The sequence below is a fragment of the Gymnogyps californianus genome, chromosome 16 (assembly GCF_018139145.2).
Source record: "Gymnogyps californianus isolate 813 chromosome 16, ASM1813914v2, whole genome shotgun sequence".
Taxonomy (NCBI): Eukaryota; Metazoa; Chordata; class Aves; order Accipitriformes; family Cathartidae; genus Gymnogyps; species Gymnogyps californianus.
In genome coordinates this window covers 13,063,185-13,090,833 of record NC_059486.1, presented here as the reverse complement: position 1 = coordinate 13,090,833, position 27,649 = coordinate 13,063,185, and the positions used below count along the sequence as shown (strand labels likewise).

The window sequence follows — 27,649 nt, the reverse complement described above, 5'->3', positions numbered from 1 at the left end:
CCATAACAAAGTTTTTTGTTGTGCTAATGATTTCAATCATGACTGCAGCAATCATTTGCATTTTAATTCTGTGATTCAACTCGGTCAAGGAAGATAGGGAAGGGAGAACAGAAGGGAAGAAACAGAATTGTGGGGAAAAAACCCAAACTGATCAGATTCTCTGCTGACATTTAATCTTTGTCATTAATAACTTGTGTGGGAAAAGTAAAAGGCTACTATTCCAACTAAATAGCATTTTTACTTCTCTTTGCATAGTCACAAGTAATTCCAAGAGAAGAAGAGACCTGGGAAAAATAAGGCGACATTTCTATAGAGTTTTGGGATTGTAGGTAGCTTTTTTTTTTTTAAATCCTCTTCAATAAAGTCTGATCTTGGGGTGATCCACAGGTGGTGATAGTTTGTCATTAGCGCACTGGTCTTCTACTGTATAAACCACATAAGCCAAGGACGGACCCCACTGATTCCAAAATGAACTCAAGGTCTTTTGATCCATATTTTCACACAGATGAAGGTGTATTTTTATAACCACAGTTGGTCTTGAAACACAGCACAGAGCAAGCCTTATGTCAGAGTCACGTCAATGCTAATGCAGCATCTTGCTTTTCTACCCCAAATAGTAGATTATTATGTTTGTGTTATTCTTATTAGAATGTGTTGAGTTGCCTGTATTTCAGTATTTTCACTAGGTCACTGGGATACCAGTTTAAGTTTGGAATAGCTCCATCTATTTTATCTAATGCACGCATACAGCTGAAAGTAAGTTAGAGCTGTTGATTTTATATTTAGTGTGGCAATTCATGCAGTTAGTAAGTCCCTGCTGATACCACAAACTCAACTCTTCCAGAGGTAGCCTTTCCTATTACGAAAGACAAAAATCGGCAAAGCCAACACAATGGATTAGTCGAGACTACGATTAGCAACACGTGAATCAAACCACTACAGTAAGAGGAAGGAAATACAAGGGTAAGGAAACACTGGTGGGACAAAAATAATGAGATGGGAGCGGGGGAAAAAGGTGGTGGGGAGGAGGGGAGAAACAGGAGATAGGATAAAAGGACAGTACCTCTTGTTAATTCAGTTCAGGAACTGTTGATTACTACTAGTGTAGAGGGCATCAGAAAAGGGAAGGGAAAAACAGCAACCAAAATGATGAAGATATTAAGCATTTTATATTTATAGAATTACTGTCTCTTATACATATACATTTCTTCTGTTTTAATGGATAAATATGGTTCAGCAAAAATGTGAATCTTCACATGGGTCATTTTTCATTCTTAGAAAGGAGACTGTTCAACTGAAGGGTGAAGTAAGTGTTCAGCTATTACAGTGAATGTTTTTCTATGCTATATATGTCTAGATGAGGGAATGACAAGTTGCATAACATTTTCTAATGAAGAGAAAACTACAATGTCTCAAAATTAGAAATGATACAGTCTAACAGTTAATAAAAAACAGCTTGTACCTACAAAATCCAATTATCGTGTGGGCATTCTGAACCAAATGTTTGTGAAAACAAAACAATTGAAAAGAAATAATCCAAGAATCTTCACTTCTGAAATCGTTCCTACCGGTTACTTTGTTAATTAGCCAAGGCTGTCTCAAATATGCATCCTGTAAATCGGCATTCCAGTCATCCACTTCCATTAACTGCCTGTCTGAATACACTTACAGAAAAAGACAGGAGTGCCAGAGACCATATTGCATTGTTTTGGAGGGGGGTGGGGTTGCAGGGGGAGAAAAGAAACATTCAGCCTAACCTACCTACATGAACAAATCATTACTTACTTGGATTTGACGGTGGAACTGCTCTTGCTGGGCAACTATTTGTTCCTGACATTGTTTTTCTACCAGTCTCAGTAACTGTAGCCACCTTGTCTATTAAATCACAAAGTAAAATAATTAAAGCACAGTCATATTGCATCTCTTACCTTTTACTCTAGCTACAAAATAGTTTTGCAACCTTATACTTAGGTGTTGACATAATACAAAGTTTAATAACAGCACTGTGGTTGTCCACCCCATAACACATGCAGCCCCCTATCATGTCAATCAATGGAAACAATTCACTATGGACACATTCACTTAAAAAAAGGTCCTTCTAGACAGCAAGATAACACATCTCTACAATCTAAGTTTGGTTTAAAAAAACCCAAACAAACAAATGAACAAGGGAAGAGAGTTATTCTATTTTTAAAAAATCAAATTACTTAAAAATAGAAAAAGCTGGCAGGAAAGTACAGTCAAATTTTGGAAAGGTTGATTCCAGTTCAATAAATTATAGGCAATTTTAAAATTGATAATTAAGCATCCCTATGTCCAGTGAACCATTCGCTTCAATAAGAAACTCTTCTCTTCAACAATCCAGCTAAAGGCCATGATGCATAGCTATTTAGTGAAAACAAAAAGATAATAAAAAAATCAAATATATAGGGTTCCTAAGATGTGGTAAAATCTGAATTTTAAAGACTATTTTATGCTAATGTTTGTGGAGCCTGATACTTGAAGCATAGGACACGGGACATAGAACTCATGTGCCTAGACATAGACATCTATATTCTTTTCTTGGAGCTGTTAAAGAGCACCCAAATTAAGCATCTGTCAAGACACAGTTTGATGGACCACAGCCAGAAAGCTCAAAAATTCTGCAGGAACAAGCCCATGGTGTGGAAACCTGATGTTCCTTATGGAGACTAAAAATAATGATAAAATTATAATTAAAAAAAAAAAAAAAAAGGATAAAACCAACATTTAAAAAAAGGGCTCGAGAGAATTAGCTCATTGAACCGACATCATGATTTTTGTGTTGTTTTAAATCTGGAAACAAACTAATCTTCTACACATCTTTACAAATGGAATAAATAAATAATTCAACTAAACCAGAGCCATTTTTAGAAAGAAAACTTCTAATTTCTGGGATCACCTCAGACCAGTTTGAAATGCTACAATTTTAAAGGTTTAAATTTTTCAGTTCAAAAACTTGCAATCTTTAAGTATTGTAACTTTGAAAAAAAAATATTCACATCTGTATTGTAAAACACTAAGATAAAAAGCTAAGATAAAATTGCAATAAAATCCATCCACGTGATTAGTTCATACATTGTAAAAGGATTTGTCCCATCAAGAAGAGTAAACAATAGATATATAGATCTTACTGCTAAACTATATCATCATTAGATTTGTCTTCCAAAATGCAAATCCGATACATTAATACTTTTTTTTTTTTTTAAATAAACCTTAACATCAAATACCTCACAGTTCTTCACAATTTCTGAGTCAGCATTTCCAATGTTCTGGATATCTTGCATAAAGGAGGCAAACAGCTCAACAGAACCAGGTATTAATGAGGACCTAGTATTCCCTGAGTAACCAGAAACTCCATTGGGATTGGATGAGGGACGTCTAGTGAAACATAAGGAAAAATATTTCAATTATTTATTGTGCCAGTTGTCCAACATAGTGACCAAAATAATATACTACATATGCTATGCAGCCATAAGAGAATTAGACACTTAATTTACATTGTGACCCTCATCATGCTGAAAAAAAAAAAAACCCAATACATTCATAAGAATGAGGATGTTTTTCAAGAAAATGTCAAAGAATCCACAGCATGCTTCATTCTTATCTTACATACTATTAAAACGCAGTAGCTTTCCAAGAAGAGAGACAGCATAATCAGCACAGATATTACTGCTCACTAGTACAAACGTCAATAAATACAGCTTTTCATCAAACCTATGTGCTTCATAGATTCTGAGGTCAGAAGCTTACAGATATAGGCTTCTGTGTAACAATGATCTATGAAGTCCAAGACTACTGCCTCCTTTTGAGAAGTTACACATGCAGTAAGCGACTTGTAATTCTCATCTTAATAGGTCAGTCAAGAAGAACCTCTCCTCATCTGTCACTTAGGCCATTAGTCCATATTTGCCCTTCTTATTCACTGGGAACACCTTGGGCATTGAACAGAAAAACAATTCCGTTTTTCTAAGCTGCTGTTCTCTACAAATGACTTAGCATAATGCACAATCTTTCCAAAGAATGATCTCTCACGATTTGTCCAAGACAGGTCCCCCCCACCCCCATTCTAAGAGACACAAGGCAATGGAAGTTACTAAGTTTTTAAGGAAAACTTAACATTTTTTTTCAATAAGGCTTTTCTCATTAAGGATTATACCTGTAAATGTAAAAAAAAAAAAAAAATCTAAAATACATTGCAGAGTATTACATATTATTTCCCCTTAGTAACAATGTTACTGTAAAAGCATACTAAGTAAAACAAAAATAATAAAAACATTTGTTAGGAATTCCTTCAACACATTACCTGTTACAATTCAAGTTACAGACAGAGCTGTGGGTATTTCTGACATTAGAGTCTGCAGAAGATGAAGGGATTTCTTGTACAGTATTCACCACATCACAGTTTTCCATATCTTAGTCCCAAGTATGATGTTACCCTGAAAATATAAAGAAGCAAGCATCACCCTCTTATTTCAAAAAGCCATTTGACTTTGTTGTTTGAAGAAAGATAATTTGATTAGAAAGACAGTTGTTTCAGCCAAACCACCCCAGAAAGTGCTAGCATTCCACAACCAACCTCTCTTCCTTGTCCTGTGCTCTGCTTGCAAACAGGTGCTATTTAGCCAGCCTTGTACTTGCTGGGACTCCTACAAATCAAAGAGATTCCTAGCTGTGCATCACGCATCTAGACTGGGCTGTAAAGGGTGTCTGAATCCAAAACATTCCAGGTAGAACAGTGTTGTTGGGGTTTGGTTGGTTGGTTTTTTAAATTTGAGGCTCCACAGACCGTTTTTGAGACTTCTGTGAAAGGGCCTATTATCAATATATTTAAATCTGCTGAACAGGGATCTGCACCTTCGCTGGAGGAAACACACCCACCAAAAAATAAAACTGAGACTCACTGAGTTAGACTGCAGTTGACCAATTCTGCCATTTGTGTGTGTAATATTTGGCTTACTTTCTTCACAGAATGCTTGTTTTATTATTGCTAAATAACATTAATTCAGAAAGCTTTGAAACTGTTTCGAGCTACATTTCTTACCATTTAACCCACCCCACCCCCCCCCAAAAAAAAGTAGTCAAACAGGAATCCCACAGCAGTTAAAAACAGCAGCTGGTTAACTGAAAGCATCATAAATAAATAAATACAAAATACTTGTGCGACCGTCTTACAGCACTCAAAGCAGCAGTTTACAAGAATGGCTGTAGAGAGACTAAAATATTCTTCCAGTTTCCATACTTTCACAAAGAAAACACTTTAAATACATTGATTAATTAGTTCTTCTATAATGCTTATTTCAGCGTGTTCTGCACCCTGGTGAATTCATCCCATGTTCTAACACTGAAGAAAAACCTTATGATCATTTCATGGATGGAGAACAAAAAGAGACATTAAGAAATATCGTCCTAGTAGTCTGTGATAATACTAAGAATAAATCTCTGCTGCCTTAAAGAAGCACACCACCTTCAAAGCACGACCATTCTTCTTTACAGGGCTTACAAGGACATGCTGCTGGCTTTTACAGATTTAAGTTTTCATTATTTGTAAGTACATAGAGATACATCTCTAACAGATAGTTTCGGAAGTATAAAAAATTATTTCCACCAGAAGGAAACTGATGGACAACTGTCCGATTTTTCCCTATTTTACTGGAGCTTGTTTGGCTTTAGCAGAAACGTTTTCCAGGTACTCACTCAAGCTATCTCCTTTGGGTAGGGCTGAAAACCCAAGAATTGGAAGGAAGTTATGACAGATACACATATCCCTTTGGCAGAGCTTCTTGGGATAAATGAAAGAAGAAAAAAAGCCTTTCTTCTTTTTCTAGTGGTCAGAAATCTGGAAAACTTGAAGGTTATCAGGCATCTAACCTGACAGATAAAGCAGAAACTGCAAGTGTCTCTGGAGCAGCTGGATGGCAATGGTGGGGGCTATATCAGTCACCCCCATCTCCCCAGGATGAAATCATGGGTGGCCTATCTCAGCAGCACAGCAGATGGGTGGGACTTAGCTGTGACACAGGCTCGTTTCATAACCTCATTAGAAGTCTGCTCGCAACAAAAAAAATATTAGTGTGAGCTGTAACTGGGCTGAGGAACAGCTAAGCTGTCATCTGTTGTTTCCATAGCACAGAACAGTCCTTATACGGCCACATCCCTACATAAAGGAGTAGGATTAAAAAAAACCAAGCTGCAAGGTATTTTGACTCCTAAGTATCAGTGCTGATTTAGATGCAAACACCTGGGCCAGCACAGACCCGGAGACCGTGTGGTTCTGCATCTCTTCCTGAGCGAGATCTGATTGCTTTTGATTCCTCGCAGATCGCTAAGGGGTGACAGGGCCCCTCGGTCCCGCTTCCCCTCCCGCCGCCAGGCCCCCATCTCCCCGGCTTCCCAAGGACTTCCTAAGGGACCCTGAGAAGGGACAACGAGCTTCTGGGCTCTAAAGACCCGGTCCCCTCAGGGAACGCCCTCGCCCCAAAAGCTATGCCCCCTCTGGGGACCCCCTCCCCTCACAAGTGACCCCCTCTCGCCACGCCTGCCCCCTCAGGGTCGCCTCCCCTCAATTAGTGACCGCCTCCCCAACTGTGTGTGTGTCCCCCCCCAGGTCCCCTCCTCTCATAAGTGATCCTCTCCCTCCAACTCGGCCCCCTCAGGCCCCCCTCCCCTCATAAGTCACCCCTTACCCTCAGCTCTGCCCCCCTCAGGGTCCCGTCCCTTCACAAGTGTCCCCCTCCCCCAGCTCTGCCCCCCCCGGACTCCGCCCCCACCGCCCCCCTCAGGTCAAGCTCCGCCCCCACACTCCCATTGGACAGCTGCCGCTCCCGCTCCGGGATGTTGACAGCGCCACCGCCTCGGATTGGCTGACGGGCCCGCCACTCATCGGGGAAAGGGGCGGTGCGGTGGCGGCGGCCTCGCGGCGCTGGGACGCGGCCAAGTGCGGCGGCACTGCCGGCTCCGGCCCCGCCCGCTGCCCCCAGGGCTCGCCCGGTTCCTACCCGCATTTCTGGGAGCCCACGAGGAGGCATCCGCAGCAGCCCGAGAGCTGCCTCCTCCGGCGACCGTTAAGGCGATAAACAGGCGCGGCCCACCGCCTCCTTCCCGGCGATTGGCGGCCGAGTTTCGAACGTGGTGGGGTAGAGGGCACTCGAGACCGAGCCCAGCTCGATGATTGGCCGTCTTGACCGCGCGCCAGGCCGCGCCTTCCGCTCTGATTCGCAACGTGGAAAAGTACGCGCGCCGCCGCGAGGGGATTGGCTAGTGCGGCTACGCGCCACACGGTTTCCCAGAACCTGATTGGTAGTGGATGGACGGCGTGCGTAAGCCCGCCCGTTGCGCAGCGATTGGCTTCCCAAGTGCCAATTAGGCTGGCGGTAACGCCCTCCTCCACGGAGTGCACCTGCGCAGAGGTGCCCGCCGGGGCGCGAAGGCGTGCGGGGCTGGAGAGGGTGGTGTGCGCCTGCGCAGCGGATCGCGCCTGCGCAATGCGGGCGCAGGAGGGGGCGGTGGCGCTCGCCCCGAGTCGCCTGAGGTAAGAGGTGGCGGCGGGGCCGGGCGGTGGGGCGGCGAGTGTCCCGGGCCCGCGGGGAGCTGCCCGCGGCTCCTCCCGAGCCGCTCCGCCCGGGAGTCGAGTTCTGCGGGGAGGCCCGGTTCGTGACTTCAGTCCGGAGGGGAGGCGGCAGGCCTGGGAGGGCCGGGGTCGTGGCGCAGTGACCGCGAAGCCGCAGATCTCGGGCGGCCGCTGCCCTTACCGCCGTGTGGCAGCTGTCAAGCTCTGCTGGAGCCTCTCCTGAAATCTTGCTACTCGCTTTGTTTCCTGGACGTATGGGACGACAAATGCGGTTGTTTGTGCAAGCTTTTCAGCAAATCAGTTGCTTTAAAACACGGTTTAATCAACTCTTCCGAGTGCATGGTGCATTGTCGCTGCGCCGTCACGGCCTGTGCGTCCAACTGCCCTGTGTCCTTTCCAGTGAAACTGAGAACGGCTGGTCACTTCTGTGTTTAAAAAATGGGAGATTAGTGTTCTTACTGACACAGCTCTTCTGTAGCCTATGCTTAAAAATCTCATAAGCAGAGCTTTTTTTTTAGAATTAAAGCATTATTATCTTAAGATCTTTTTTGCGTTTTAAGGCACGTATTTCTTGGGGACTTTCTGTGCCAAGTGAAATCTCGAGAACACTCTCTAGTATCTTCTAGGTTTATTCTTGGTTTATAGCTATAGTGTCAAGTAGTAGAAATAGGCTTCCAGTGAACATGATTTTTTTACCTTGAGATGAGGCAGCTCAGAGAGTTGTCAGGCTTGGCTTCAAAACAGGCTACTTTAAATGGGCAGTGCCCATATTAAACCTGCTGTTGATAAAGGCTCACTTCAGAACTAGGCAGTAGTTCTGCTAATTTTTTCTGCATGGGTTTTTTTTCAGCAAAAAAACTCATTACTACCTTCTAGTGCCACCAAGTGGACATCTTTACTTGCCAATAAAAGCTTTCTTAAAATTATTTTTATTTCAACAGTTATGTTCAACTTTTATGGATGTTTATTGCTAAGTGCCACTTCTTCACATGCTGAAGTATTTTCTTCTGAATCAAATAAAATATTTCAAGCATAACAGCATGTATTGTTTTAATCACTTACCTAATGCCTTGTTGAAGAGTGCCATTTGACAGTAGAACCTGACATTCCTCATTATCCATGAGGATAATGCATACTTCCATGCGTACTTTTCTGCCTTTGTTAATAACTTGACCTGGGAAAAATCAGCATGTGAAGTAGTAGTTGAGAACCTGGTGGTCTGCTTACTCCTTGATTCTTTTTCCTCCGTCTGATGGACTATATAGAAAGTTATGAGAGTAAAGCAGGATGGGCAAGCTTGTTAACAGGATCAACACAGAATACTACTTCTGATTTGAAATGGAATTTACATTTGCTGTATTAGACCACTCACCAAATCCTATGCATGCTAGAGCCTGACCTCAAAATTTGGAAACCGCTGTAATGGAGTCAAAAGACAAGTCTAGATGATGGAATCTGTTTAGATAAGGATTACTCTGTTTCCCATGCTAACCCAGCATTAAAAAGGAATCTCAGAACTCAAAATTGTAAATGTCTGTAACTGTAAATATACATACCAGAGTTCTGCTGCGTACCGTTAGTCGGCTGTTTTGACTGAGCGGTCACGCATCATTCTTACAGGTAAAAATCCGTCTCTGCATTCTGACTTGTTTAAACTACTCGAGCTCCGTTCTGCCAGATCTGACCTCTGATATCCATATCCTTGGGACAGAAATGTTCTACACACAGTCTTGTTCTTTTTTTTGATTGTTTTGTTTTCCCTCCACCTCCTCTTTGCAGTCTTCCATGACTGTAAACCAGCGAACGTGGGAAGCCAGGACATTATTAGGCCAGTTATATTATGTAAATTTGCTGCTTCTTCCAGCAGGTTTCTTTCAGTAGTTTAGAGCACTGTTTAAGGCAACCCCAGAGGAGGATTCCTGCACCCTCACCTGTCCTCCCTTGATGTAGTTCAAGCATGTGTCGACATGTGAATTGCAGGTACTGTTGCCAGCAAGACACAACCTAGGCAAGAGTGGAGTGCCTGCAAAGGCTTCCCAGTCAGACTGTACAGGTCAGACTGCAAGACAGAAATACCCTCTTTCCTCTCTTTTTTTTTTTTTATATTTTTAGTATTTTCCAAGTGTTGGTAGGAGTACTAATTTATTTACTGTTTTCCAGATCCCTTTCAACAACAAAATAATCATCTTGACTATTTTAAGGAACCTAATTGCAATGAGAACCAAAATTCCATTTGGAATGGTAAATATTTCAAGGCAAATGCCTATGAAACCAGTTCAAATATCCTTGAAAATAAATCTGAATATCAAAATATTGCTCAAGACATGCAGCTAAATTAGATCATCTTAAAACAAGGATTCTCATGGTAAACTCCATTCCCCACTTCTATTTCAGGTTTCATTCCAGAGAAACTGTGTCCTCGTTTCTGTATGAATGTTCCAAGTTTATTTCATTTTACATTCTTACTGAGAGAAGTACGAACATTATCATGGAGACCATGGATTTTGAGGAAGCAGCAATTTTCTCTGCCCAGAGTGCCCTTACTTCAGGCAGCAGGAAAAAAGAACTCTTTCAATCTCCTTGGACTAACTGAGGCAGAATTGAAAGAACAGTTTGTAAGAGGTGATGGCCCAGGAGGTCAAGCCACAAATAAGACAAACAACTGTGTTGTCTTGAAGCATATTCCATCTGGGATTGTCGTGAAGGTAATTATGTTTTATTTCATTAAGTCACAAATTGCATCATGTCTTCCAAGTCTCCTTTCATAGTAAAGCATAATCACAGTGCAAATGTCACGGAGGAAAAGCTTATGTATTGTAAACAATCTCAGCAAGAAGCAGTTTTGGCTATCAGTAGATAAACAAACTTGGGGTCATAGCTGATCTTCCTGGCTTTGACATGCGGTACGATTTTGTAGTTTTCAATAAAACGTATCTTCATTATAGCTGCCTTTCAGTGGCAGCTGTCGCATTCCTATCTCTCTTGTGAGTGAGTTAGAATGTCTTCCTTAAGAAGTTGATCCTACTCACTTTGCAGATTCTTTTTAAGCATTATTCTTACCTACTTCTTGTGGATTAATACTTTGAAATTAATCTTTGCTTCCTTATCACAAGGGGAAGACACAGTTAAGTTAAACTCAGAAGAAGCTTTCCAAGGTAATGTGGAAGCATTAAAGATTAATGCAAAAGCCAGTCTGACAAGTTACAGTAGCAAATAATTACTAGGCAGCCTCTCCAAAATATATCTGGATACAAAAGTTCCAGCAGTTCTTGGTAGGAGAATGCTCTTGGCTTGGGGGGGAGGGGAGTTTCTTTACTGTAATGGCAGGAATATGTAGACTGAAAGGAAAAGCAGAAGAATGAACAGGTCAAAGTTCCAGTAAAAATGTCCTATTGTATTTCTGCAGTGTCATCAAACAAGATCAGTGGAGCAGAACCGAAAGATAGCCAGAGAAATCCTGCAGGAAAAAGTTGACCTTTTCTACAAAGGTGAAGATAGTGATGTTTTTAAAGAGAAGAAAGCATCAGAGAAGAAGAAGCAGGAGAAAAAAAGAAGAGCAAAGGAAAACCTAGAAAGGAAAAAGCATTTTAAAGAGATGCAACAATTGGATAAGAAATAAACGTGTGAAGTACTGACTTGCCCTAGCAGGGTAAGGGAAACATTTGTCATTATACCTAAACACAGTTTTCAAAGTAACAGATGACGCAGAGCTTCATAAGCCCAACTGAAATACTGAGTGGTGACCTGCCGTGACTGTAAAACTGAAGTGATAAAAGCAGTCACGTATTCCTACTTCTGTCTGCCATCATCTCATTAATCACATTTAGCAATCAGTTTTTCTGCCAAGTTCAGAAGATGAGAAACCAATCCTTGTTAAAAGGAACTATAAACTTTCCACCATTGTTAATGGAGACAAAAAAAATTCAATAGATCTCCTTCTGCCCGGATGATACCTTATGATGCTTCGTAGGAGTTCCAATACATAAGGAGGACAGCCCTAAACGGTTATAACTTTCCATCCTTACTCAGGCAAGGCCTCTACTGACATAAATCCTTTATAAACAGTGACCAGGTTTAGATGCTGGTTCTGATGGTGTAAACAGACATGCTGATAGAAGAGACACACCAGTCACTGGCTGCCTCCTTCAGATCTGTTAGCTGAACAAATGCTCTGTCCTACTCAATTCTGAATGAAGTTTAAACAGAAGCTTTACGAATCTTACCTGGAGTGGTGATGAACATTGGGGTGGAAGGCACTCCTGCAAGTGAGGGCTGGTCAGTCATGTTCTTCCAGGTCAAAGGTAAAATTGGGTCATTACAGATAAAGAACAACATGTGTTGGAAGCTGCCTCCCAAGGCAACAGAATCCAATTCATCCAAGCTGTGAAATAATTAACTTTGCCTCTTAATACTGTATTTTCTTCAAGTATCCGTAGCTCCGTAGGTATTAGATATCCCAGGTATCCCATCTTCCTTAGGATTTAGATTTGATTGTAAATAGTGAATTACAGTCATTTATTATGTTTATGCTATGGTGCAGTTAAGCTTGGGCATTTTGGTATCTTCACTCATTTTGACAGTTTCCCATTTTATGCAAATACATGCAGCTGCGTTTCCTTTGTTGCTGTTACTTTGGAGCCACTAGTGACGTATACTTTCCTGTTTTAATCCTGTTAACAACTTTAACTGCTTAACCAGAACTTCTCTTTTAATTTTTGGACAGCACCCTCACTGGCTGCCACCAAGTTTTGGCCTTCAACAGCGAAGGGAGAGTGCTTCAAGAACCAAAGCCATAGTATCTATTTTGAAAGCAAGGGAGACTACTAGCAACTATACTGCCTTCTGACAGAGATCGACTGCATCCGGACTGTGCCATGGATGGAAACTCACCAGCCATCTGCAGGCCCGTTCCCTTGTCTGTTCCTGAACTTCAGCCTCCTGCATGAAGGTTAAATTTTTATCTGTTGAGAGTTCTTGTTCATGGAGTATGAATCTGATTAAAGTGACTGTACATAGTTTTAATACAAACTGTTAATGAAAATAAGCTTTATTACGTCAAGTAATAAATACATACAAAGATGCAAGTAACAGTTTTAGTAATTTATCCAGAATTTTCTTTTTTTGGCAAACTTTAAACTGAAATCTCCAGCCTTAATGTAGAAATTAGCTTTCCAGGACCTTGTTATTATTTAATAGGTTTCCCTATTTTCCATATAACTCATGCACTTTAAATGGACTTCAAAGCACTAACAGTCATGCAAATGTTTATGCAAAACAAACAAAAAAGGAAAAATAAGAGAAGGGGAAGGTTATTTCTAAGCAGGGTCTATGCTGTATGACAAATTGTGACTTAGCAGACTACTAGGTACAGCATGCTATTCTGCATTTATTTAAAAAAATCCTTAGAGCTTATGTCAAACTTTGAAAGATTGACAGTTTGGGGTTAAGTGAATATAGTCAAAGGAAAAAAACAGAATGAGACTGTGGCTGGATGAGAAGAGAACTGAAATATAGCCTGGGAGAGAAAGAGCATTCCTCTGCATGCAGTTCAGTTTTCATGTTTTAGAAACATTTTAGGGAGTTTTAACGTCTTTACAAAATGCAAACCCTCAGTAAGTTGAAAAATCCTTGTTTTCTCATTCTTAACTATACATTTTTGTAAGGGCAAAACAAGAAAGGTAAAACATTCAAAATAAAGGAATTTGTCTGAATGTTTCAAGAGTCAAAAGGAATAAGTGTTACTTTTTCTTCATTAAGAGATGGAAAATCTTGCAACTGAATTAGTGGGCTAGGATCTTGCATTTCGTTCCGTCTCAGCCAAGCATTCCCGAACTAATCCTCTAGCATGAATAATGCCTGCAAAAGAATTGGACATATTTTAAATCGTCTCATTCAGGTCACACTTGCAATGACAGTCCAGAGAAAGGTTTACCTATTTCTGTCCCGAGTTGCCAAGGCTACCACAGCACGCCTCAGAAAAGGGAGAGATCCCTTGCTTCCCAAACATCAGCTGCTGCTAAACAAGTTTGCTTTCCCAAAGTGGCATTATAAATTGAAAAGGGACTAAATCAGGAATCAGAGCGTGATAAGACTTGTAGGTCTGCAGTGACAGGCGTGTCTTAATGTACAGTGCAGGCCTATTTAAAATCAGAGACTTAACAGAAAGAAAAAAAAAATCATCTTACCTACCTGTGAGTTATTTTGTTACAGTGGAGTGAAAAAAAATACAGAGTTATTTGGGGAGTCATTTTAGCAAGCTCTAAAAGTCTTAATACCTTGGGATACTTCTCCTCTGAGAGGATGCATCAAAATCCAAGCCTTCATAATACTGCTTAAACACAAGTTGTGTCTCTTGTGAGAATAAGAAGAAATTTTTTATGGTATGTGCAAAAAGTTACCTCCTAACACTGGCTCAGCTCCCAGTGTAAATCATCACCACTTTACATGCTGCCATATCTGCTCTCATCTGATAGACATAATGTGGAATTTTCCACTACAAGTCCTGTTGCCTTGAGTTCCAGCAATCTGGACCTTGATTCTTAATCCTGGAACTAAATCTAGATTCATGTTCACGGAGCTGCTGAAAGAACAGAGCTTGAGAGAAATTTTAAAATGAGAGACGGACAGATTTTTCTACAACAAACGAGGTTATATTTTACTGACAGGACAAGATAGAAGGTGATTTGTCTGCTCAGTCATGCTCCTCAACAAGGTGGAGAAAGGACAATAAGGCAATAGATGGGGTTTAATCTCTATTTAGAGATAATGGATTCTGTTTCTAGGAGGCTGCTAGCCCAGATCACAGCAACAGCCTTTACATCCAAGGAGTACTGACTTGGGACTCGACAGGTGCAAGGCTTTGCAGAGGGTTAAACTGACACAGACGAGTAAAGCTGCATCCCACAGCTGCGGGATGTAGAAACGTGTACTCAAAGCAGTGCATTAGACCTGGATCTGGTGGCAGGACGCCCAGTTTATGCAGCAGAACTACCCTAAATTATGTAGAACACTGGGAATCTCGCCAATTTTAGAGGTCAGTAGCCTCTGTGCTTAGGAGCGGGTGGAGCTGGGGACAGGGACTTTATTCAAGAATAACCTCCACATGGCCATGGAGGCTGCAGTCACGTGGTTACCCTCAATCACTCTTGCTCTCGCACTTACACATGCTCCTTCAGCCATTAGGCTCCCAAAACAGAAAGAGGTATGTTTGTGACCAAAAGATGGCAGCAAAAAGTATTTATTTGGGATTCTTTGCAACACCGGCAAGTCACAGTGGCAGCACTGAATCCTAAACCTACGTTAGCCAACAAACTAAATATTCACTGCAAGAAGCAGCAAAACAACTTTTCCTGACCAAACTGAACCATTCAGTTCAGAGAACGTGTGCATCTCTCCCGCTCTCTCTCAAGTTGTCCCCATTAGCCTATTGCCATTCATGATCTATTAATACTGACTCAGGCAATGCAATAAAGAGAGACTCCAGCAACATTGATTTTAGCTGGGCCAGATTCCACTTACCACTCATCAGCAGACTTTATTGCATCCTTTCCCAGAACAGCTACTAGTCATTTTATTGCATGTCATGGCAGATATATTACTCTCCCATAATGGTTGAGCTTTAAATAAAGCTTTGTAGTCTTGGGTAAATGTAAGGGGGATTTGCAAGGTGGTGAAGTTAGTCTGTTACAATAACATTCCCATTCAGGGTTGAATGCATGAGCCAAACTCAGCACAAGGACCAAGGAAAGGGAGGAAAAGGTAACTACATTATACTGGCAAAGGACAGAACTGCCAGCACAACTGTTGTCGATGGCCTTTCAGGGTCATTTCAGGAGCTGGAGCAGTGGAATGTCCCACTGCTCCTTCAGAAATATCCCTCGCACGTCCCCTGCAGAGGACAATGTCAAGCTGATGTCAGCAGTGGGGCATGCGGGGGTTTCTTTTACACTGCAAGGAAAGGGCATTTATTACCCCTTTTAGCTGACAAAGCAAAGCTAGAGAGACCTCATCAGCCAGGCCTAAAAGCTTCTATGTCCCTTACTAGTGGACTCTTAATGACATCCACTTGACAACAGGTAACAGAGCCTCAGCAGCCCAGCGCTCCACAGAGAGGAGGAACGTGTACGTTTGACATCTTAGTCTGAACAGCCTTCCCTGACAACTTTTTTTTTTTTTTTGTAGCTCTTCTCTCCACCAGCCTTAGTGTGAATTACCACAGTGTAGTATTTCTTTAGGCAAAATGCACTTTAGTAAAGACTCTTGGGTCAAGTATACGGGTGGCGTGTATGAGAAGAAGTAAACAATGGTTGGCTGTATATTTTGGAGACTGGGGAGAAAAGGGAATTGAAGGGGCAAGTAAGTCACCAGGAACCTGAAAGAACAGATCCATTAGACACCTTAAGGGTTCTAAAACACGGTTTGAATTATTAACTGAAACTCCCCTTGTGCACATGAAACACATTCTGTCACTGGTTTATCTATCAAATACAGCATGAAGAGAGTATCTCAAGGTTTCAGTTGCTTGTTAATACACCTGGTTTAATGATGAGCTCAAGACAGCTGTCTCCTTTCAAAGGAAACAGTTGTCATGAAGCTGTATACAAGTAGTCAGTGCACAAAGTGTATGGGACATGATTTTTTTTTTTTTAAATAAATGTAAATCTTACCTCTTTTTAGCCTCTCCATCGCACTTTTACTCCCAGCATATGTGGGTCTAATCTCTTTTCCTAATTCTTCTATGATAGCTAGAAGTTCTGCATATTTGCTTTGCGGTACTTGACTGCTGCTGGTACCCTGTAGTTGAAAGTAGATTAATCTCAATCAAATACTGCTAAAAACAAAACAATTACCACAAACAGCAACTGGAAATTCATGGAGGACCAGAAATAGCCCTGGAAGCCACTTTTAAAAATAATAAAATTTCAGGTTTATTATATAAACATGATTTTCTTTTTGCAGTTGCTGCTACAGTTGGACACAATGCTACGTGCCCTTCAAAAACTGGGATCAACTGGGAGGATGCAGTTGCAAGACTGGGACCTTAGGTGAAACAAAAGTTAAAACAGTCTTGCAAGAACAGCAAGCTGGGAACTGCTTATTTAACTCTGTTTCTGCTTTTTCAATATTTAGGTGTATATTTTGTGGAGAAGTTAGCTAGGCAGGGAAAGTGAGAAGCAGATAAAACAAAACTGCCCATATCGTAAGGGAAATCCTATTAAGTCAAATACATTTCATGGAAAGTTTACCACCGGATTCCTGAAGCAGCCCATAGGTCTGTCTGTGACACACACTTCATGAGACTAAATTTTAGAGTAAATTTGCCAAAGAAAAACAGTATAGAAATATTCATTTCTTAACAAATAATTTTAAAATATGTTAGAGCCCTTACTATCGGAACATAACTCAAGACATGTTTCATTGTGACTCAGATCGGATGGGACTAACAGTTAATTCGTAACCAATCTCACTCAGCACTCTGCTTAGTCTAATTTGATCCCAAGACATGTGCGATGAATCAGTCTGCCATTTGGGTTTGATTTCAAATCTTGGTGGGAGGGAGGAACACCTCAGATTACAGGCCACAATCCATGCTACTACGCAAACGTAGGGTCAGTGATCTGATTAAAGAAAAACAACAAGCAGAGCTGTACCTGCATCCCTTGTGTATAGCCTAGAGATGGGGGTCCGTAGTCATTTATAAGCTGTCTATATTGCGCAGATGTTGCCATGCTTGTGGAGGGAGAGTGAACACTCCCAGCTGTAGAGAGAAAAGAGGGAAAAAAATTGTTATTATCTAAAGATTAATTAGTCTGTTACATTGGGACACATTTTAATCACTTTTTTCTAAAGCTGTGATCTCTCACCTTTGTCTAAGCTCACTAATGACATTTCAGAGTCACACTATTTGCTAGGAAGAGAATGGGTAAATTAATGCTTCTCTAATGTTTGCTGTACATTTGAAAATACCATGGCCTGCAACATTATCAGTGCAAATTGTTTGCCTAAAAGTGAAACAGAGTGTAGCATGACAGGTTGTTCTGCCTAGACAAACTGTAAATATTAAGGAGCCCTATTTTTGCATATATACATTCCACATAGATGAGTCTAATGTACTGTGCTATTTTTACTTTTTCACTGCAAGTTATCTGAAAGCAATTTTGCAACTCAAAGTGTCATCACATGGTCAATGCAAGTTACCCTCAGTACTATTTTCAGCCAGTGCCAAAACTATTCATAGGGAACAGTCAGTTGAGGTATATCAGATCTGCTGCTCATTGTATGACATCGGAGGCGAGGAGAGCTACCATTATTGCTCTTTGTGTGATATCAAACGTTTTTAGCCAGTCAAGTTGTGCTATATAAGTAAGCCAAAGGAAACATAACATCACTTTGGGTTATGGTTACTTTTTCTAAAGTTATAAAAGATTATATTCAGATCTACAGGGTTTTGAGTCAGCTAGGAGTTCCAGAAACAGGCTCTAATGTGATCATTGACAAACTGCTCCAGAAATGAAAATCAAAACACTTCTTCCCCCTTGCCTCGCAACAGTAAGAATCTGGGTTTGAGAAACAGCTTTTAGATTTTTCTTAGGGGGCTTAATTATGCTGCCCGTTTCACAACAGTGCTAGAGGACCTGCTGGTTATGGACTGTACGCTCAGGACTAAGGCAGCATTACACCATTCAACTTGTTCGCTCTTGCAGCTGAAGTGCCCCTGCATCCACTGATGCTGCTGTCTTTGCCTGTAGGCACAGACACAGACTGCCTGCTGTCTGGAAAAATCTTCCCCCTTACAAACTCCTTTGCTGAAAATTCCCAACTGTCTTTCATATGAGGAACAGATCTCATTTACCAGGCTTCATTTAAATCTAAATTAAACTGATGCTAAAAGTCACTGGGGCTCAGAACTATGTAAATCTCTAGCTTTGTTTTAAAGTTGCAAGTGATTTCATTCATATTTTCCCCTCACTACAAAAAGAAAGAGTCAGCAGTTACACTGTAAAAAGCACTGCTGAACATAGTGGAACAGACTCTTGTCCTCAGCTGGGAAGTCTCTTTCCGCTTCAGAATTAATCACAGGATATCACTGTGGTGTTGTCTTCCTTAAAAGAAGAGAGTGTGTTCTTAATTTTTGCTAGTTAACTGGATGTGAAATCCTAAAAAAGGCAAATTGGGCTGGTCACTAGGTCACCTTAAAAAAGCAAGGTTTCTCTTTGTCTTTAACTAAGCTGCTAAATGTTATGGCATTACAATCTGCATTTCCATCGCTAAGGTTTCACATGGAGCTAACTGTCACAGTTTGCTAAAGCATAGTAAAACCCCAAAAAATTAAACAACACACCCATAGAGTACGGCACTGTGAAGGAACACCACAGTTGTCAGCTATTCTCTCAATTATTTCTTCACATTATCAGCTCAAAATACATGCGCAATTGTAAGATTTCTGTATGTACAACTCAGTCAATATTTCAAGTCCAGATGACTGAATTTCAACAGTTATCAAACATGACATGACAGCAAACCGCATCTTTCCTCCAAGGACTTCAGAATGCTTCAAAAACATTAATGAGCCCCTTGCGCTGCAAGGTAAGAAGGTTTAATTACCTCAATTAAGCAGAGAAAGACTTAAGCGATTTTTCCTCGCGTACAATAAAACAAAAAACCCATCCTGCAAAGACTTGTTCCCGAACTGTTACTGCAAGCAGTCACATACAAGACCTGGGAGCTCCAAACTGGTTCAGAATTAAGGCAAGGACTCTGATGACCAGGCTCAGGAATCCTGCTCTACCCACTGAGCAAACCTTAGCTGCAGCCCATGCAAAACAAAAACAATTTATCACCACCATACTGGTTAATGATAATATAGTACAGATAATTTAGTGATTGTTTCAGATTATGTTGATTTAAGCAATGACACGTGCTTGGTCCGTACAAAATAACACAGCAGGGTACGTCTAGATAAGAAAGAAACCCTACTAGAAATGTGATGTGCCAAGCCAAAGCAGTGAATCTAGGGGCTGACCAAGAAAGTTTCACAGATGTGAAAGCCAGCAACAGACAGCGTTGCAGTGGACAGTAGCTGGTCTCAGCATGGGAGCTTGAATCCAGCAGTGACTCAGTCAACGCTGAATGACAAAAACAAACAAGAACTTTCAGTAGGCAACTATCAGTAAGAACCTGCCGCTGGAGTTGGAGCATCGCTCCGGATTTGAATTAGCAGTCAGATCGGTAGAGCTGCGTCGCTTCGGCAGCCAGGGGTGCTGTATTGTCTACTGTACCCACGACATATGCAGAGCTGTGCTGCAGACACTAGAGGCCATTGCTGAGTACGGCATGCCCTGCCAAATGACAGATCGTGGTAACCATGGTGAGTTTACCCGTTTCTTTGCAGTCTGCATCAAAAATGTAATAAGACATAATGCCATGCGCCGACCACTTTATCAGCAGCAGCAGGCCCAGAGAACAAAGAAAAGGATTTGACTTGGCCATGGTACCAGCCTCCATACACCCATGTCAGAAGTTGTGCCAGTCAAACTCAGCTGGAGGGGGAAAAAAATGAAAAATCCTTGATTTCACCTCAATTTAAGATGATGCAGTCATGAAAATGAAATTAATTGTGGGGGTATTAGTATCTCACAGGGGAACAGACCTTGAGCTTTTTGACCTATCACTTTGTATGTTAATCTCAAGGAGAAGCCCTGGGTCTTGGATGGCTATTACTCAATTAACCCAAAATACATCTGCATGTCTGAACATCCTGTATATCTCAGATTTAAAACAAAAAATAAAAAAAATTAAAAAATCACCAGCTATTGCTATTATAGTTAGCACGAAAAATTAGGCCAGGAAGTCTCACAGTCAATACCCAGTCAAAAATCAGTGTGATGATTAGGTATTCACTAGAGAGAAAAAGAAAAGGAGAGGGAATCTAAATTGAGGCTTGCTCTCTCACGTTAAAATGACAATGGAGACAAGACAGTTAAGAATTGACAGAATCGAAAAGCGAGCGTGCTTGGTACTGAATTTAAGTGACACCCTGTATCACATCCCAAATTGTCTTAGTGCTTGCTGCTATTTAAAACCTAAATTAATATACACACTTTCCTCCCTCCACTTTCCTAATTAAATGTACACAATACCTTTTATGTACCCATTTATTCTTGTGCCAACAATGTCTTTTATTTCTGTATTCAAACACAAGACTGCCAGAAGCATTTTTCCCTACAAAAATAGTGATTTTCTTGTTAATCAATATTAATCTTTATTAATTGGGGGGGGGGGGGGGGGGGGAGTGTCTAACAATACAGCAAACAGAAATGAGATTTTTGTGTCAAAATCTCTTCCTTCCAGCAGTCTCTCTGAGCCCAAATTAACACCGTGGGAGACAAAGGATCTCAAATCAATCTTTGTTTGCCTAAACTCCCACTGACCAGGAATCTTCCCATTAATTTCTGATAGGTTTGTAGGGATCCCTTCAGCTCCTTTGCTACTGTCTCCAAGCCTCAGCAATGATACCAATTTGCTGATCTAAGTTTTAATTCTTAATTCTATTGCTGCTGCTTGCTGGAAAAATAACTGGGAAGGCAGCTTGCTGTGCACCCTGCAAGGAAGCAGTGGGAGCAGGAACACCAGGGTACACTCACCTGATCCACTCCCAGCAGATGCCATGGCACCTACATAGCTCAACTGCTACCCTGTTTCACTCTCATGAACAGCAAAGTAAAATCAGGAATAGTTACTCAACTCACTGAGTTACTCACGTAGAACTGACTTAGACAAGCTAAGAGCCAACTCGATTGGATATGTGTTTCTCTATTACCCTGTACTTTGTAAGGTCCTATAAAACTGCATAGGTAAATTCCTGCCATTTTACAAACTCCTTGTACACATGAACATGACAGCATATAAGAAGAGATACCTGTAGCCTGGAGTTTATCCAAGGTACATGGTATAGTCTGTGGAATCTCACTACTTCTACCTCTATTTCACAGTCTCTTCAAGCTGAGGCTGTCTGCAACATAAAGGCTGTTGCCATTTAGATGGCAACTCTACTACTGGCTACTCCAGATGGCGGTCATCACCTCTTTATATAGAGCTGGGTGCTGGAGGTTACTGCCTCTGCCACACAACCGGAGGACATTCCTCATCTGCTTCAGATGATGGCAGTTTGATTCCTGACAGTATGCAGTATGAGACAACCAGACTGGAATATTTTAACTGAGAGGATATAACTTCTGTCCTAAACCGGACAACTTTGCAAGAAAACACATGTGAAAATGTTCACGTAAGCTGCTCTGCCAACGTACATTGCGAGGCATCTTCAAGCACAAGGGGAGAGGTAACATCTTCAACCAGCACAGCCATTTCTGCAGCGAGTATCTGAACACAGCCTGAATCACAGTTGTAGTGTTTTGGCTGACTACAAGAATATTTGATTCCTTAGCCCTCTTCGCACTTCGGTTTAAGTTCAACAAGAACTCCTTGCCATCCATGGGACACCACATGCATGTCTACACAAGTAGATCTACTGCATAGCCAAGCCACACACTGAACTCTACAGGAGTTGCCAACCCAGAGCGAAAACAGACAGACCCATTTCCCCCAACCTTCCAATAAATTTTTTCATTTAAAATAATGGACCCCATTCTCATTTGCACAGAACATTCCTTATAGTACTGGCTGTGAAAGTTGTATTTTCACCCACTATTTCCCCCTTAAACAGCCCTTGTGGTAGAAACAGACCTTTCTTTGAATAAAACTATTTCCTTTTAAAAAAATCCAGTGCGCACACATATAAATATGTTCTCAAGAATTAGGACATTCTTTATCGTAACAGCCAGAGGCCTTGCTCTTTTGATCTGTCACACTCTGGGCCTTTCCTCTAGTACTCTCATTTTATTTAATCTTTCCATGTGGATAACGGTCATGTTTTATGTCTCCTCTTCCTACCCCCCCGCCTTTTTTTTTTTCTTTTTTAAATCAGAAAAACAGAAGACAGTCACTTGGACTCCCCACCATTTTTCTTTTCTAGCTTAAGACACAGGCTATTTCTACACTAGCAAGTTATTTGGCACAACAAGGAAAGGATCAAAAGATGAAAGCCTTTGGTACATGTACACCACATGTAGTTGAGGTGAGGGAGCATGACTTAAGATTAGATTTTAGTCTGGTCCCCCAGACTAAATGTCTGTATCGTGGGTATGGTTCAAAGCTGTCCTGTCTTTGGTTTCGACCCTTGTGTTCCCATTAAAAGAGATGGAGCATCAGTGTTGCACAACTGGAGCAGAGCTTCTAGTTTACTTTTATCCAAAAGGAATCAAGTTAGCATGAACCAAAACCACTCTGCAACTCAACCAACATGTGGTGGGTGGGGACAATGAGGAGATTTGCTGACTGTGAAAACCATACCATTGCTCTGAAGCTAAACACCCAGGTAGACAAAGCCAAAAATGCCAGTTTTCTAAATGTCCAGACAAGTCCACTTGAAAATTGCTAATTCTGAAACACGTTTAGCGTGCTTCTTTTCAGATGATTTTTGACTTCACATGGACTTCAAGAGATCAGGGAACCAGCAAATTTCAGTTTGAATCGGACGGGGGAGTGTATTTCCTAGAAATTATCCCCTCTGCTACTGCACGAACACTTTGCTCTCTTCTCTGCCTACAAACAGTATTCTTTCCAGTACTCCTGCTCCAAAAACCACCTCTCAATATGGACAACAATATCAAACATAAACTGTCTCTCTGTAAAGGGCGACAAGCAAGCCATTTGCTCACGCAAGTCTGCACTGCAGTCTCAATAATATAAGCAATGGCCTAGTGTGCTTGGTGTCATTTCTCAGGACTGAATGAAATTGGTCTCTCCAGTTGCAAGCTACAGCCCCAGTTAGGGAAATTATTTTCGTTTCACCTCTCGGTGAGAATTTGCAGTTTTCACCAAGAAACTTCTGGTTGCTGTGAGGTGTGGCAGGTGCACTGACAGCCCTGTTGGTCCTCAGCTACAGCAGTACCTGTTGTACAGGTCACCACTTGTTCACGTGGAGCCAAGACGCAGCTCCTTCCCTTGTCACAGTCTGCTGGAATTTGTTTTTCCAGATCCTACATACAACAGTTTTTAAGCTTTATTACAGGAACAGGGTTTTGTCTTGAAACCTGACATTTCTGCAAGAATTAGAATAAAACCAAAGGAAAATCCCAAACTGTTTCTGCTGGCTTCTGTATCTTAAAACTACTTTTCTCTGACCTGTGCATACTCTGAACAAAATAGGAAATGCTAGTGAATATCCATAGAGCCAGAAAACACATGGAAACAAGAGGAAAGACAAACTACAGACCAATTCACAGCTGGTGTAAATCTCTCTGGTTCCACTGAAGTCAATGGAGATGCTCTACTTCACCTCAGCTCAGCAGCTGGCCCTCTTACAGAGAAATAAACAATATGAAACACAAGACAGACATGGAGGAAACTACTTCGCAGGATTCAGTATGATAAGCAAGAGGCTAGAAACAAATCAAAACATGGCTGTTAGAAAGGGTAACAGAGGTGCCCCTGGGACACTGCAGGGCCAGGTGAGGCTGGGAAGGCAGAGCCACAGCATTGCAGGTCTCTAACAGAGCACCTTTTTACCGCCCAGGCAGAGAAGGTGCTTGTGCAGGAGATTAAATAGGGCTCCCCAAGCACAGTCTGGAACTGACGGCCTGAGGTGCTACACACAGGGGCCCAATTCCCAGAGCACAGGCCCTCCAGGAAGGTGACTGGTAATTCGGACAAAACACTGCAAGCCTGGTTGCAGACACCCTGGGCCAGGTGTCACCACTGACCTGGGCAATGGGGAAGAGGAATAGGCACCAAATTCTGCTGTAACAACACATTCTTCTTCCCTCAGCCCGGTGTAAGGCAGAGGAGTCAGCACCCAGATGCTTCCAGCATCCTGAGTCACTTGCGGAGCAGCTGCATTTTCCTCACCCGCAGTCATCCCCAGATCTGCCGACAACCCACGGAGGCTTCCTCCCCATATTCCCTCCCCCTCAAACAGCTCCTCTCCCTCTGGACTTCAGGCCAGGTTTTTGAGTCCCCAACATGCTCCTGTGCAAGAACAGAGCACAGTCACCCATCAACCACAACTGCTTCATCTCACCGATCCCCTTACTGAGTGCAGTTTAAACATGATTTTGCAGAGTGGCCACTCAGCCTAAACTTGAAAGGAGTTAGCTCTGCAGCAAGGACGCAGCTCCAGAAGCTGAGTCGGCACTGCCTTTCCAAATATTCCTGCACCAGAAGCCCTGCACTGCAGGGAAGCAGCATTACCTCCCAGAGGAAAATCCCTGTGAGATCCACAGCTGCCCAGAGCCCTCCGTCGGCTGAGACCAAAATATTCAGCGTTCATACAGAGAGGCTTCTGCAGGGCTGATTTCAGGCCAAAACGGACAGATTTCCTGTTTTCCTCTCCTCTGCAGGACAGGGCGGGGGGGGGAGGGGGGGGTCCTTCACCCCAGGTTTGGAAGCAAACCTAGGATTTATCCTCCTGGCTGGGGGGCACTTAATTTAAGCACAATAGAGAAGCGATCTCCTTCAACTCAGAATTAAGCTCCAGAAAGGAGGGGGCCATTTGCAGTCATATCACTCTGAATGCAATATGTGCAACTGCAAGGACTGCTTTGTCTAACTCCCTTGGCCTTAGGCCACGGTGCTGGCAATACCACTAGCTAGAGGAAGAGCTGGTGCGTGAGGATAATGGCAGAAGACAGGGAGGGAAGAGAGAGCCCATTTTGGATTCAGAGGAGGACGTTCTTTCATTGAAAAGATTCTGGGGGTGTTGAGGATGATCCGAACTCAGAAGAGAGGACAACTTAGACAGGAATAGTTCCAGCATGACAGCAAACTGCTGCTAACTTGCCATTACGAGGGAAAAAAAAGGGGGGGGGGGGGGGGGGAGAAGGGAAAGATAAAACTGCATGAAAGAATCTAAAACCCTGATCGCAGCCAGAGCGTTAGAAAGCACACAGACACGGCAGCAAGAGGACTGGAGACAGAAACTTCACCACTCAGCTCGCATTGTGAGCAGCATGTCTGACCTGGGATTTTGCAGTCCTCACTCGCAGAGCAGCCAGACTCGGATCCCCCCCCCACAGCATGACCTAATCCCCACCCCTCACCCACCACCGCAAAATACCACCTTTGTTTTCCCTGCAATTTTACGGCTGTTCCGGAGAGCAAGGCACAGGTTCTCGTGGGAGCCGACAGGAGAACGGTTTCCCTTGCTGGGCTTTGTTTTGTTTCTTTTTTTCCTCCGGTGACACTTCTGCTTTTTGTCAAAAAATCCTTAGCTCATCCCCTGCTTCCTGACCCCTTTGCAGAGCAGTGCTCGGGCCCACGGTGCTCCCCACACACAACCCAGGCACACCGAGCCTTTCCACGCTCGCAGCCCCACCGAGCTCAGCTCCACGCAGGATCAAAGTGTCTGAGGCACAGGGACCTCAGTTCATCCACCAGCTGGTGACGATTCCTTGCAGTAAAATAAGATTGCCGCTCTCCTGGTAGCTAGAATAGAGGTGCATCTTGTTGATCCCTTTCGTTCATCAATCTCCCAGGATTACAACCACAAACGGCGCTGTAAAAATCACCCAGGCAGATTTCCCTCCCTCCTAAACCCAACTGCAAAACTTTCTCTTCTCAAAAAAAAAAAAAAAAAAAAAAAAAAAAAATCAGCCTGATTGCTGGCTGTGGATGGTCTGATGCCAACCCTGCAGGCTGGGGCTGCGGGGAAGGGAAATGGGAATATTATTTTTAAGTCAGAACCAACTTCTCCATTTTGGCTCTGTTTAATACTAGCCGACGCGCACAGATCAGTGAGATCCCCTCCAAATATTCCACAGCGAAGCAACTGCTGCTGCGGCTTTGTTCAGACTGCACCCATTTACACACACTCCCCGCGACGGAGACCCACTTTTACAGCAAACACCTCAGCACAAGAAAAAACATTCGCCTGCTGTTACCTTCGGAAATTAGAAAGGGGGAAAAAAAGGGGGGGGAATGTAGTAAAAAAAAAAAAAGTTAATGCCATCAAGGAAACTTTTTGGAGAGGAAACTTGGAAAGACTCCGGTACAGACCGAAGGAAGAGGAATAATTTTTAAAACGGGCTTTTGTAAGAAATACAGAGCAATGCCTGCCCCCCGCCTGCCAAAAAATCTCCAGCGAGCGGAGCGGGCTCGTCCGCCCGGGCTGCTGCGCGGAGCCGGGAGACTCTGAGCGGGGAGCGGGGACCGAGGGTCCCCCCCGAGGCGCTGGCGGCCCCCCCCCGCCCCGGCGGCGGAGGGTGCGGGGCCGGGGTCCCGGGCGGCCCCTCCGCCTGAGGAGAGCGGCTCGGCGGCCGCGCGCGTGAGGCGAGGCGCGGCGCGAGCGGCACTTGCGGCGTCCCGCCAGCAGCGGTCCTCGCTGAGGCGCCGGCGGAATATTCCTGATCCAGATCAATCAGCCGCCCCGGGGAGCCGAGCATGGAGGAAACCCGGCGGCCGGAGCCCCGGAGCGGCGGCGGCGGCGCGGGGCCGGCCCGGCGGGCGCGGCGCCCCCGCGGAGGGGCGGCGCGGTGCGGGCTAACGGCGCCGGCCGGCGGGCGGGCGCTGGTAATGGCGGCGCGGAGCCGGCGCGGAGCCGCTGCCCCGCCATACCGGACTGGGCAAAAACTCGAGTCCGGGGCTTCCCCCCAGGTGCCGGTGCGGCACCGCGGCGCCCCGCCGCACGCCTCCCAAACTTGCCACCCAGTTGCCGCCGCGGACTTACCCGGGTTGAGGGGAGTCCCGGGGATGTGGGCGTTCAAGTTGGGCTTGTAAGACATTCCCAGAGACATGGCCAGCGGGAGGAGGAGAAGCGTCCTGAAATTCAGTGAAGCGTCTCCGTGTCTCCCAGACACTTTGGGTTGTTTACAGCAGTAGCAGCACCGGCAAATATGGCCGTCAGTTATATTGACACCCACAATGCAATATATCATCCATACATCATGAGGAGACGCGGATCCAAAAACTTTGGGGGAGACGAGGCAGCCACCCGCCGCGGCGGCCCGG

At 43.2% G+C, this 27,649-nt stretch overlaps 3 protein-coding genes across 7 annotated transcripts in view; 1 reads left to right on the top strand and 2 right to left on the bottom strand.

The window, feature by feature from the left end:
* MPHOSPH9 (M-phase phosphoprotein 9) overlaps window positions 1-4,437 on the bottom strand; it is a 28,921-nt gene extending 24,484 nt beyond the window's left edge. Inside the window, exons 1-3 of the mRNA XM_050906893.1 lie at window positions 4,325-4,437; window positions 3,249-3,399; window positions 1,786-1,875 (exon numbers count right to left, since the gene is read on the bottom strand). Of these exons, the coding sequence (XP_050762850.1) occupies window positions 1,786-1,875; window positions 3,249-3,399; window positions 4,325-4,431 (348 nt within the window). The 5' untranslated portion in view covers window positions 4,432-4,437. The remainder of the gene's footprint in view (window positions 1-1,785; window positions 1,876-3,248; window positions 3,400-4,324) is intronic.
* Window positions 4,438-7,523: 3,086 nt separating this feature from the next.
* MTRFR (mitochondrial translation release factor in rescue) lies at window positions 7,524-12,672 on the top strand. Of its 2 annotated transcripts, none has more exons than XM_050906751.1 (4): window positions 7,524-7,549; window positions 9,983-10,293; window positions 10,995-11,237; window positions 12,312-12,672. In XM_050906751.1, the coding sequence occupies exons 2-3, from the start codon at window positions 10,018-10,020 to the stop codon at window positions 11,205-11,207; spliced, it is 489 nt and encodes a 162-aa protein (XP_050762708.1). In that variant the 5' UTR covers window positions 7,524-7,549; window positions 9,983-10,017; the 3' UTR covers window positions 11,208-11,237; window positions 12,312-12,672. The 2 variants fall into 2 exon arrangements, with proteins under 2 accessions (XP_050762708.1, XP_050762707.1); XM_050906750.1 differs by lacking the exon at window positions 7,524-7,549 and adding an exon at window positions 9,512-9,829.
* On the bottom strand, window positions 12,620-27,649 carry CDK2AP1 (cyclin dependent kinase 2 associated protein 1). 4 transcript variants are annotated; one of them, XM_050906745.1, is made up of 4 exons: window positions 27,369-27,649; window positions 17,239-17,345; window positions 16,255-16,381; window positions 12,620-13,444 (listed from the first exon to the last, which is right to left on the bottom strand). In XM_050906745.1, exons 1-4 carry the CDS (start codon window positions 27,574-27,576, stop codon window positions 13,377-13,379), a joined length of 510 nt encoding a protein of 169 aa, XP_050762702.1. In that variant the 5' UTR covers window positions 27,577-27,649; the 3' UTR covers window positions 12,620-13,376. The 4 variants fall into 4 exon arrangements, with proteins under 4 accessions (XP_050762702.1, XP_050762705.1, XP_050762703.1 ...); XM_050906748.1 differs by lacking the exon at window positions 27,369-27,649 and adding an exon at window positions 26,584-26,601; XM_050906746.1 differs by lacking the exon at window positions 27,369-27,649 and adding an exon at window positions 25,764-26,188.

What these genes read in the sequence shown, in the direction of transcription:
- MTRFR (XM_050906751.1), top strand. Translation starts at nt 10,018, where the DNA reads ATGAATGTTCCAAGTTTATTTCATTTTACATTCTTACTGAGAGAAGTA. An exon ending in CATCTGGGATTGTCGTGAAG is followed by an intron (nt 10,294 to 10,994) that starts GTAATTATGTTT and finishes GTATTTCTGCAG; the next exon opens with TGTCATCAAACAAGATCAGT.
- CDK2AP1 (XM_050906745.1), bottom strand. Translation starts at nt 27,576, where the DNA reads ATGATATATTGCATTGTGGGTGTCAATATAACTGACGGCCATATTTGC. An exon ending in CGGGACTCCCCTCAACCCGG is followed by an intron (nt 17,346 to 27,368) that starts GTAAGTCCGCGG and finishes TTCTCTCTACAG; the next exon opens with CTGGGAGTGTTCACTCTCCC. An exon ending in GATGGAGAGGCTAAAAAGAG is followed by an intron (nt 13,445 to 16,254) that starts GTAAGATTTACA and finishes ATTCTTTTGCAG; the next exon opens with GCATTATTCATGCTAGAGGA.